This window comes from Varanus komodoensis, unplaced genomic scaffold, assembly GCF_004798865.1.
Source record: "Varanus komodoensis strain SLA01 unplaced genomic scaffold, ASM479886v1 scaffold3, whole genome shotgun sequence".
In the NCBI taxonomy this organism is placed as follows: Eukaryota; Metazoa; Chordata; class Lepidosauria; order Squamata; family Varanidae; genus Varanus; species Varanus komodoensis.
The window spans coordinates 12,398,245-12,410,439 of NW_025335761.1; the positions used below are offsets into that span (position 1 = coordinate 12,398,245).

The window sequence follows — 12,195 nt, forward strand, 5'->3', positions numbered from 1 at the left end:
TCCTGGTGCCTTTTCATCTTCCCTGCACACAGGACAATTTGAAACAGCTTTGGTCTCCAAGGGAGCACAGCCTCCCTGAAGCCCTGCAGCGAGGGCAGTTCCAGGTGAGCGCTTCAGAGAGGGAAGATGCTTTCAGGCAGAGGCCTGTGCTGCTCCTAGCCTTGCAGAGTCCTTGAAAAGGAGGAGAGCCAGGGATTAGAGCTGGGTTGATGAGTTTGTCAGGCAGATTGCAACGCCCAGCCGAACTCCTGACTCAGTATGGATGTGCCAGTCCTCTGCATATTGTTAACCAGTCCTCCTAAGAGCGTGGAACACCCCCAAGACTTTTCTCCACATTCTGCAAGGACTGGAATGAGATCAGGATTTGGCAGTGGAAAGCAGGTGGCAGGCACCGAAGATTTCTTGCTGCTTTGGAGTGCCTCGAGCACAGTGCCAGGGCATGAGAACATTCCATTACAGGGATACAAGGAAAAGACCAACTAGGAACCTGGTTTGCTGCGTGGTAGTGGGGGATCTTAACTGTAAAGTGTGGACTTCACATGCCTGGGATGAGACCAGAACCTTAGCTCAAGCTTACTTTCCTTTCAGGGCACAGGTTCCATTAGCTGGAGGTAGTGATTGAGAGAAGAGACACTCCCTTCCAGTTGTAACCTTATGTTTTAGTCATGGAAAGAGGTGCTCCTGTGATCAAGGGACTGTGCTGCTGGCCCCATCTCTGAAGCCATGTAGCTGACCAAGCTACACTGCTGATATCAGTGCATTGGATGTGGACTTCTGTAAGGGGGAATCTGTGCCCAAAGATTGCTACCCGCATAGGCTTCCCTAGATCTGAAAGCCTGTTCTTAATCATGTAGTGCTATGCAAGCATAGACTTTTCTCCCTACGGACATTGTCACCTTAACACTTAGATGGCGGAAGTGGCACAACTGCTCCAATCTGTTGCTCAGAGTTGAACTACACGTCCATCTGGAAATTTGTGCTTGCATGCCGGGCAAACCCAGTGGCCTATTCCTTGGCTGCAAAGCAGTCAAAAGAGCATTCAGTGAGGAATGAAGCACTGGGGGACAGAGTGCTAACCCCCATCTGCTACCCACCCTCATACAAAGGAAAGCATCTCTTGTATTTGCCCTCTTGCAGGCACATATTTAGAACATGTGGGAGGGTGGAGGAGAACTAAAGTACTCTGTTCCCCTGCTGCTTCTCTACTCAACATTTTCCTGCCAATACTGCCAAGGGAAGGACCATTAAGATTTTATTCATTGTGATTGCGTGATTCGTGTTGACACACTGTAAAAGACAGCAGGAGAGGCCAAGGGAAAGCAAGAGACTGAGGCTAGAGGGACATGGAAAGGCCTGTCAACAAAAGAGCCTTGGAACAGCATAGGTGAGCAAAAGGCTCTGAGCAGGAGACACTAGAGGAATAGTGGTACAGCCTGCAAAGTCCTGAAGGCTGCTTGAGAAGCACAGAGGAGCCCAAACAGGAGAGGGCAAGGTTGACAGAATTACCTTTGAAGATTAATATGAGTAAGGGTGGGAGTTATATTGTGTATGGTTCAACAAGTGACAGTATCAGATAAAAATGGATGGGGAACCTCCCTAGGCAGATGGTATTCCAGGAAGAAGCAGGGAGGCAGTACTTTAGTATTCTCCCCATGGCTCTAAACATGGTCAGTCCTCAAGGGAGCAAAAGAAAAGATAGCTAATGTCGTATTTCTTGGTTAGAGGGAGAAACCACAGCCAGTTGTCCTTATTTTTTATAAATATTTAGGCTCTTTGCTCCTGAAACAGTTCTGTGCTGGTCTAGTCTGTCTAAGTGGAGGCCAAAATGGTACTTTATAGAATTTGAAGCATGTGACTGGAAGAAAGTTCCTACATGAATTACGCTTAAAGATCAACTATGCAGGAATGCTTTGCATAGTATAAAAGTCCTATTTCCCTTTCCTGCCAACACCAACCTTCTGTGTAGGAACTTCTCTAATTTCTCTACAGAAGTTTTAATATATAACAGCCCTCCACATGTGTGAATACTTTTCAGAGAAATAGCCATGCAGGACTACCAACAAGAACAAGACTGCAGTCGTATGGCTCCTGGCCAGAAGAGTGTCAGGAGCCCTAAAATTGTTTGGAACTTCCCTTGCAGAGTATATGGAGAGATCTGTCCTGGAAGGCAGAAAGGCACCCCAGCCCTGCAAAAACATCTGCATCCTTTTCTGCTCCAATATTAGGAGAAGTAAAAGGATACAGAGCAAGAATATGGAGGCTTCAAAGTCCAAGGCATCTCTAAACATGTACTCAGTGTACAGGTCTGTGGGTGTAATGTTATCAGCTCCAGAGCTGGCATAAATGTCTTCCTTCAGCTGATTGTAATGAGAAGGAAATAAGTGATTAAAATATGAATAGGGAGAAAGGCACAAGAAAGCTACTCTTTCACTCTGCTGACATGAGCACAGAAAGGTTTTGAGTGTGATGGTTTGTTGACCTTCAGAGCAACTGCCTGTGCTTCATAGGACTGTAGGGCCAAGAAACTTATGTCATCTTTAAAAACACAACAGATTGATTATGGTAAAATAACTTTTGTGGACTAGAGTTCTGCTCATCAATTATATCAAGAGTGGGCAACTTGTGGCCTCTTCATGCTTCAGGTACAATCTACCATCTGTCACCATTGGCTGTATTTACCAGGCTGTATTTGGTGAGAATTATATGACCAAACATCTGCAGAACCAGAAGTTGCACAACCAAGTTATATGAATTAGCATCCTCTGTTGACAGACAGCTGCATACACATAGATTTGAGGGTGCAAAATGTGAACTAGATGGTTAAGTGGCAGCATGATGCAAAAAGTAGTTTGCCAGTTCTTCGTAGTGGCCTCTGTGCATCACACATATGGGTGCTGTGCCTGCGCAGTGCCTTTGGCCGGAAGATTGAAAGCTAACGGTTTTGGCGGGAAGCGCCACTCCCCCTCCCCCCATAGCTTATATAGAGCAGAGCGTCCGCCATTTTGTTCAGTCTTTGCGACTGCCGTTCGTTGTGCCTCATGCTGCTTTCGCTCTCACTCTGACCGTTTACTCGTTCTCACTATTTGCGATTGTTCTTCTCTGTCCAAGTTTATTATCCCTGTTTTCCAGTAGTTCTTGTTCTTGTTGCCTCTAGTGGTTCCTGTTGTTTCTCTCGTTCTACTTTTCTTACTCACTTCTTTCTATTAAAAAAAACAAACAAACCAAAAATATATTATTACCCGCTGCACTGTCGTCTCTTTTTTCCCTTTCTATGATGGCGCAACGAGCGGCTTTCCGCAAGTATGCAGAATACAGGTCTAAAATGTCTCCTGCAGACCCGCATGACCTATACCTCCTCTGCTTGGGGGAAGGGCATAGGACAGAAGTGTTCTCACTGCCTGGCCTTCTCCAAGCAGGTCAGAAAAAACCGTGAGAACCGCCTCCGGAGACTTCTGTGGGACCGGGCACTCCTCCAGTCCGACCCACTAGTATCTGCTCCAAAGCCTGGCTCTTCCTCTGTGGTTCTGTCCTCACGCCCTTCGGATGAAGGTGCATCTACCATGGGCGATCGGCCTGCTTCTTCACCTAAGAAGAAGCATGAGAAACGGAAACACACCGGTTCTGACAAACTGGCTGACCACAAGAAGGCCAGAAAGGATAAGGCTGGAAAACTTCCTAAGAAGCCCAAGGACCTGGAGCACCCCAAGCACCGAGACTCGGGTTCGACGGCCCCTTCGGTTCCGATGGCTGTCGCGGTACTGACACCACCGGGCCTGGTGCTTCAGGCAGCTATGAGGGTTACCCCTCCAGGGTCCCCTTGACACGTGGCCGAGCTTCCGTCGGAGCCTCTTTCAGTTCCACCGAGGGAGTCGATTTCCAATGGGGAGATTCAGGATTCCCCACCTAGGGCTAGGTCCCCCACACCTATGCCCCCAGCTACACTGGAAGCGGATGTGGAAATGTCTCCTCCCAGGAGCCACAGAAGTCACTTCTTTGAGCTGAGATCAGAGGGATGGTACCACCCTTACAGTTCCTACTACCATGGATGGGGAGATCCTCATTCCGTCAGGCACTACCCGGCCCCAAGGGGACGTTTCTCTCCGCCAGCACCTTGCAACCACCCGTTATCTTCGGTCCCAAGGTGTGCCTCGCCGGTACCAACTAGGGAAGAGAGTAGTCGGTCATTATCACCGGCAGAGTCTTCCTCATCGGCTCCTCCATACTACGGCATAGACTCCGATGAGTCCGAAGTCGACTCCACCTCCCCGGACATCGCAGTAACTTCCCAGGGACCCGGGTTGCCTGATGAATCCCATGTCTCCTTTGTGGAGTTGATGTCGCATCTTGTCCAGTCCCTCGAAATCGACACCATACAGCGGCCCGGACCTAGTATGGACAAATTTTACGACGTTGTCCACGGGGAGCAGTCGACTTCAATCGTGCTGCCGCTTATCACCACCTTGCGGCAGGCTATGACACAACCGTGGGACCTGCCCGCCCATCCCCAGCCAACTTCACGGAGGTACGAATTCATGTACCGAGTTAGGGAGGAGGACATCCCCTTCCTCCTCCACCACCCTAAACCAAACTTGGTTGTGGTGGAGTCCTCCCAGGGCAGAGAGGCAGGAGGTCATACCGTGCCTAGAGACAAAGAGGGAAGAAAGATCGATTCCCTGGCCCGACAAGTATACGCTGCCTCCCGTCTCGGGCTTAGAATATCTAACTATGAGGCGACACGGGTGAGGTACCAGTATTTCATTATGCAGCACCTCCACAATGTCGTCTTGGCCCTTCCAGATAACCAGGGCGATCTGGCAAAAGTTTTTATAAAGGAGGCCATGCAAGTCGCGGTCCAGCAGTTGTCCACTGCTCGACACCACGTGGACACAGACTCGAGGGCCTTGGTCGGTGCCGTCTCCCTCCGGAGGCATGAGTGGCTATGCAACTGTAATTTTCTGGAGGAGACGAAGAGGAGGATAGAGGACATGCCCTTTGACAGGTCCGGGCTTTTCCATTCAAGAACTGACCATAAACTCAAGAAAATCCACGAGTTCCATATGACGGCCCAGCGGATGGAACTCCAACCTCAGACCAGACGTAAGTGGTCTTGGACCCAACCCTCTTACAGACAACCATATCAAGCCAGACAGCAGCCCCAACACAGGCAGCAGCAACAACAACGCCACTGTCAACAGCCCCCACAACAATACCAACAGGACCGTCATCGTTTCGATGGAGATAGGAGGCAACGTTGACGGGACGGGCAAACCATTCCTCTCCTTCCTACTCTATCCACCCCTCTCTCATCTGGGGACTGGCTGAGAAGCCAACTCCCCATTTGGGAGTCCATCACATCTGATCGGTGGGTATTGTCCATCATTCAGCACAGCTATCAGATAGAATTCGACATCGTTCCTCCATCGAGTCTGATCCGGTTCACCTCATGCTCACCAGTATTGCTCGATGAAGTTCGACAGCTTCTTCGTAAAGGAGCGATTCGTCAATTGACTCAGACGGATGGACTTCACAGATTCTGTTCGAGATATTTTACAGTTCCGAAGTGGGATGGTGGTCTGCGTCCAATCTTGGACTTACGCAATACTAATTGGTTTATCACAGCGAAAAAATTCAGGATGACCACCCTTCAAAATATCCTACTGCTGCTGAGGAAAGAGGATTGGTTCGCTTCATTGGACTTGAAGGACACTTATTTCCATATTTCTATTCACCCTTGTCATAGGCGTTTCCTTCGTTTTGCTGTCGCAGCCCAACTATTCGAATTCACAATATTGCCTTTCAGACTGGCTACTGTTCTGAGAGTATTTACTAAATGTATGGCTCCTGTCTGTGCTTTTCCACGGCTCCAGGGTGTGCAAATTTACCCTTACCTTGATGACTGGTTGCTAGTCTCCCAATCCAGAGAGGGACTTCTTGCCTCGATACGTACGACCTGTGCCCTGTTAGAGGATCTTGGACTATGTATTAATACCAAGAAATCTTCTCTTCTCCTGGTACAGACGATAACTTTCATCAGAGCCAGTCTGGATTCTACGGTAGCAAAAGCCTTCCTTCCTCGGGATAGACAACAGACTCTTGCCTGGCACATCCATCAAATGCGACGAGACATGACGGTTCCTGCCCGGTCCATCCAGAGACTTTTGGGGCATATGGCTGCATCAGTTGCCGTGGTCCCACATGCCAGACTTCGCCTTTATCCTCTGCAGCTTTTGTTCAACAAAATGTTCCGGCCACAAACGGATCTACCGACAAAGTTGATTCGGATTCCATCCTCTGTTCTCCACTCTCTGCTCTGGTGGTCGGTTCCAGCCAACCTTACCATGGGGGTTCCATTCCGACCACAGTGCCCTTCAGTGACCCTCGGTACCGATGCATCCCTGCTGGGATGGGGAGCAGTGTGTTCCAATCTACGCACCCAAGGCATGTGGAATCGCTGAGAATCCAGGAATCATAACAATTTCTTGGAGCTCCTGGCTGTGTTCAAGATCCTGCGTTTGTTCGAAGATGTACCTCGACATCGAGTCGTTCAGATAACCTCAGACAACGTTGCTACGGTTTTCTATCTGAACAAGCAAGGTGGGACAAAGTCGCCAACTCTGGCCAGGCTGTCGATGCAAATCTGGGAATGGTGCATCCCGAGAGACATTACTCCGATGGCAGTACATCTTGCCGGTATGGACAATGTGGAAGCCGATCTTCTGAGCAAACACATGTCCACATCTAACGAATGGGAACTAGATCCCCAGACATGCGACCACCTCTTCCATCGCTGGGGTTTCCCAGACATAGACTTATTCGCCACCCGACAGAACAGGGTATGTGACACTTTTTGCTCAAGAGCGGGAATTGGACACGAATCATTAGGGGACGCCTTCATGATCCCTTGGAACAATCTAAAATTTTACACTTTCCCTCCGATTCCCCTCATTATGAAAGTGATATCAAAGATAATCCACAACGGGGCCACAGGACTGCTGATAACCCCTTGGTGGCCATGCCAAGCCTGGTTTTCTACGCTTCTTCACATCTCTCAAGAAGAATATCTCCATCTTCCACTCATTCCATATCTCATAACCCAGCGAGAAGGCACAATTCACCATCTAGATTTAATGTAGCTGAAATTGACAGCCTGGTGAATCCAATAACAGTTGACACTGCCTCGGTACTGACAGCATCTACACGTGATTCGAATCCTGTCTCTGGATCTGATGCGTTGCTCCACGCTTCGAATCCATTCATTTTCCCCATGTCATCGGATCCAATGAAAGTCCCATCGGATCTGACAACTTTTCACCCGGACATTCGGCACATTTTTGATTCTGTGTTGAAGCCGTCAACACTGAAGTCATTCCTGGCTAAGTGGCGACGATTTTCTACCTTTGCTGAGTCTCGTTTGTTTCTTCCATGTGCAGCATCCATACATCCTTCAGTTCCTATTAGAACTTCACCATTCCAGACTGAAACTGTCTTCTGTTAAAGTGTACATGGCAGCAATTTCCTATTACCGTGGCACAGTTCAGGGTTCATCCATTTTCTCTCAACCATTTATAAAGAGATTCCTTAAGGGACTTTATAACCTTAACCTGACAGTCAGACCAGTGATGACTACCTGGAGTCTTTCTGTGGTCTTACAAGCGCTTATAAGGGCTCCTTTGGAACCCTTAGCGACAATCGATTTACGCCTTGTTTCTTGGAAAACGGCGATCCTTGTAGCAGTTGCATCAGCTTGAAGAGCTAGTGAGCTCTGTGCTCTGTGGGTAGATCCTCCATATTTAAATTTCCACAGAGAGAAAGTTGTCTTGTGAATGGATCCATCCTTTCTTCCCAAGGTGGCCACCTCCTTTCATATGGGACAAGACATTGTCTTACCTGCCTTCTTTCCGTCCCCAATGAATCTGCTAGAGAGATCCTTACACTCACTTGACGTACAGCACTGCCTGACCTTTTACAGATCAAGGACTGAGTCTATTCAACGTTCCAACAAGCTCTTTGTCAAATACTCTGAGCAAAATCAGGGTCTTCCAGTTACTCCTCAAAGACTTTCCAAGTGGATAGTTCATACAATTACTCTATCCTATCAGCTGGCTAGGATTGACTTACCTACAATTCCAAGGGGTCATACTACTAGAGCTGTCGCTGCTTCTTCTGCCTTCGCGTCGGGAGTTCCAATTGACGACGTCTGCAGAGCTGCCACTTGGGCGACTCCATGTGCATTCGCTAAGCATTATTGGCTGGATGTTCATGCTAGGCAAGACTGCTCCTTTGGCAGAGCTGTTCTCTCCTCTATTCTTTGCTAAGGACACCTTCCCTCCTCCAATAAGGGTAAGCTTGCTAATCTACCCATATGTGTGATGCACAGAGGCCATGACGAAGAAAATCAGGTTGCTCACCTGTAACTGATGTTGTTTGAGTGACCATCTGTGCAGTCACACAACCCACCCGCCGGCCCCGCTCGGTGTTAGTGAGTGGAAATATTTTCATCGGTAGCGAACCTTTTTTTCTTTCATGGTACCGATATCATCTTTAGTAGGGACTCCTTTTTTGCACATGGGGGCGAAAGTTCGGTCTTCAAAGACTGAACAAAATGGCAGAAGCTCCGCTCTATATAAGCTATAGGGGGGAGGGGGAGCGGAGCTTCCTGCCAAAACCGTTAGCTTTCAATCTTCCGGCCAAAGGCAGTGCGCAGGCGCAGCACCCATATGTGTGACTGCACAGATGGCCACTCGAAGAACATCAGTTACAGGTGAGCAACCTGCTTTTCTGTAGATAATTGTTAAGTGCCCATTTATAACAGCAACAATAGGTAATAATTTAGGGTGACAGAAGACCATTAATTCGATTCATAGAAACAGACAGACTGAAGGTTCTTGGTTACTTTTTATTGAGCAGTTTCATGCTGAAATACTCCTTGGAAGTCTTATGCAGAGTGGAAAGCCTGGTAGGAGAAATGGCGGCTTGAACTTGCCAAGGGTAATAGCTTTCATAGCTCTAATGAAACAGATTGTAGTCCATAAAAGCCAAACCCCTATGCCATAATACAGCTGTAGTTTTTAAGGTACTACAAAATTTTTTGCTAAGTGTTTCAAGGGGTTATGTATATATAAACAGAGAGATGTCGGAATGTTACACGTGGAAAATTGCTAATTCTGCATCATCATTTATAAACCACTTAAGAGTTTCTAGGCATTATAGAGAGATGACGAGCTAAGACAATCCCTGGACACAGGCCCGCACTCCAAAACAAACGGTGCAAAGGAAATGGGAAGACAAGACCAATTCAGGCACCCAGTGGTGTTCTGTCATCGCAGCAGTATCATATGAGCTGTGCTAGTAGACTGCACTGCTGGTGAGGAAGGAAAGGAGTGTGTGCATCTCAGCAGGCCTTAATGATGGCTGAGGGCAGAGGCCAGCCTGTGCATCCCTTCAGCACTACAGTTGCTTTGGTGGATGTGAGCTCAATTACCTGTGGAGCAGTCCTCAGAAGATGGTGGCTGCTATAAGAAGAACAGCACATGTATCACCTGCTAAGCAAGAATGCAGTTTATCATGAACGAAAGTCTCACTTTGCAGCACATAAATTTTCTCTAAGCATCTTTTTTCTGTTGTTGAAGGAGCTTATGCCAGGAAAATGGCTGTTCTTTTAACATACAAAATGTGTCCTGGATTAAACTGGGAGCAGGCAACTTGTAGTCCTCCAAATGTTACACATGACCCCCATCATCTCTCACCATCGCTTGCACTAGCTAGCATTGATGGAAATTATAGGCCAAAACACCTGGAGGGCCATGAAGTGTCTCTTCCTGGGCTACATTCTATAAAGTGTGGCTGGGCTGTTGCAGGAACATAAAGCAGGGAGGGTATAGAATTCCTAAATAATTACCAGTTTTTAAAAGCTCAGGGTGCTATTTATGTTTGACATTGCATACAATGGGCTAGATTCAGCATTACACTCAAAATGTGATTGCTCAGGTAGCTGCTCCTCAGCTGATACTCCTGGCAACTGAAGTAGTGGGTGGGTGTCTGTCCCTCTCTTTCTCTCTCTACACAACTCAGATGACCCTTGCAGGAATCAGCCACTTTTAAGTTCATGGTTTTTTTTGTCTCTTGGGGAATGTTTATGTGTAGTGGCTTGTACAGCTAGCATAATAGTTTTTAAAGCAATTAACAAAACTCTCTCAAGCTGAAGGGACTTGTAGACATGATCTTGTGCCACTACTAAAACAGTGCTGCTGTGAAAAGAGAATCAGCCAGCTAGAAGGATAAATGCATATTTACACATGTTATTGGTTCATAGAAGAGGCTAAACAACATATAGCCATCACGCAACCACTTCCTATCCATGGAACACACCTTACTTTGGACAGAGGGCAACATTTGGAGCATGAATTCCCCTGTGCTAGTGCATGGTCCAGCTGAAAAACAAAGACTGTTTACCTTTCCTTGACTGGGTCAGCATCATGTGCCAGTGAACTTGCAAGGTAATGCAGTACATAGGTGATGGCTGCTCAGGCTCATCCTTTCCTTGTGCTGTCTTTCATTCCAGGTGCCCTCCCAGATAAAGCAGATCTGATGCTTGACCCACTTATGGATCAGGAGCTAGACAAACTGTAAGTCAGGTTTGTTTGTAACAACCTTGTTTTGTCTGGGGCTCAAAGTCTGCTGCCAAAGCTGTGCATGTGGGCATTCACCACTCAAATAATATCTGTTTGCTGAATGATACTATCAGAGGACTAAGTCCCCCCTAATTTTTTCCAGCAACATGTATTGTTAAAAATTGCTTGTATGCATTTACAATTAATAACTTGATCAATGCCAAGTTAAGACAGTTGCACCCTTCTCTTCTTTCAGGGTAGCCCAGGTTTCAGGGCTCTCTATATCCAACATGAGAGGGGACACTGCAAGCCTGCCTTCCCGCCCCTCTCCCCGCATTAGTTCTCCTTGGAGGCCTCTCCATCACCGCCGAAAAATCGACACCGAGAGTGATGGCTCTACTGAAGAGACAGATTCTTCTGAAAACTAACAGAGAACATAAGCTCAGTTCCAGAGCCTTTTGAATGAAGTAATATGGGTAGTAAGGATGGCAAAGCAGCAGTTCCAGGACTTTGCACCACACATAGACCACTGTGGTCCACAGTCACAGGGCTTCCTCCTAGTAAGACAGAACAAATTTACTCTACCCAAAATTTCAGCCTCTTTGTCTATACTTCCACAAGAACTGAATATACCTTATTCCAGGACTGATTTCAGTTAGGGTTATACTGCCCTCCCATGGCAATTAACTTGAATTTCGTAAAACCATTTTAGTACTAGGGCTGGTAAGTTATCTTTTGTCTTCTTTAAGAATTAATCCTAATACTGCTCCAGCAAATATCTTCATCCTCCAACAGTGAGGGGAGAAGTAGTTTAAGAGCCTGTAGCTTACAGCTCACAGCACATCTGTAATCCATATAAGATTTGTTTTACATTTTTGATGGATATACCCACCCACTAATTAAGCTTGATACCTTTCCAGATTTCTGTTCAGATTGGCTAGAACATTATCTTACTGAGATACCCATTAATGAAGTAGGGAGACCTCTACACCTTTGGACAAGGGATAGATTTTTTTCAGTACCCTCTTATTGGCTTCAGTTTAGGAGAAAGGGGAAGAAGATTATTCATTGTAATTTCATAAAGCTTTAAACTTCTCTGTGACATATATAAAAAATAAAGCATGTTGTACAAGACAACAGTGTGTCTGAGACTTCCCAGAGCTTAAGTATATAAGGTGACAACACTGCTTAAAATTGCTTTAAGTGGTCTCTGGAAACTAAAAGTAAAGTACCAAAGTCAACTTGGAGAAGTTGCTTTCAGCTCAGAGCATGATCAGTATGGGCAAAAGATTTCAAATCTCAACTACATGGCAGTTAATAAATTGTAACTCTTGAAAGAGATCTTTTAAAAAGTAGCTTAGTAAAGCAGTACATATCAATTTTCAAAAGGGGGGAAATTAGCAAAATTTGCTAAACTTTAAGCCTGTTTTCAAACCTCAGATCAATCCTCCAAATTGGTGACCTATTCTTAGACTTGTAGCCTCTGTTCCTTGACCTTAGTATACAGAAGGGGAATGGTTCTTGTCTGCATAGATCTACCCAGAGCTTGAGAGGCTACATCTGAAGAAGAGAAAACTCACAAAAG

The 12,195-nt window shown here is 46.6% G+C and overlaps 1 protein-coding gene across 1 annotated transcript in view; it reads left to right on the forward strand.

Annotated features, from left to right (window-relative positions):
* The window catches only part of CUNH11orf49 (chromosome unknown C11orf49 homolog), a 142,039-nt gene extending 130,295 nt beyond the window's left edge, over positions 1-11,744 (forward strand). The window contains exons 8-9 of the mRNA XM_044436918.1: positions 10,562-10,625; positions 10,867-11,744. Coding sequence (XP_044292853.1) covers positions 10,562-10,625; positions 10,867-11,038 — 236 coding nt within the window. The 3' untranslated portion in view covers positions 11,039-11,744. The remainder of the gene's footprint in view (positions 1-10,561; positions 10,626-10,866) is intronic.
* Positions 11,745-12,195: the final 451 nt, after the last annotated feature.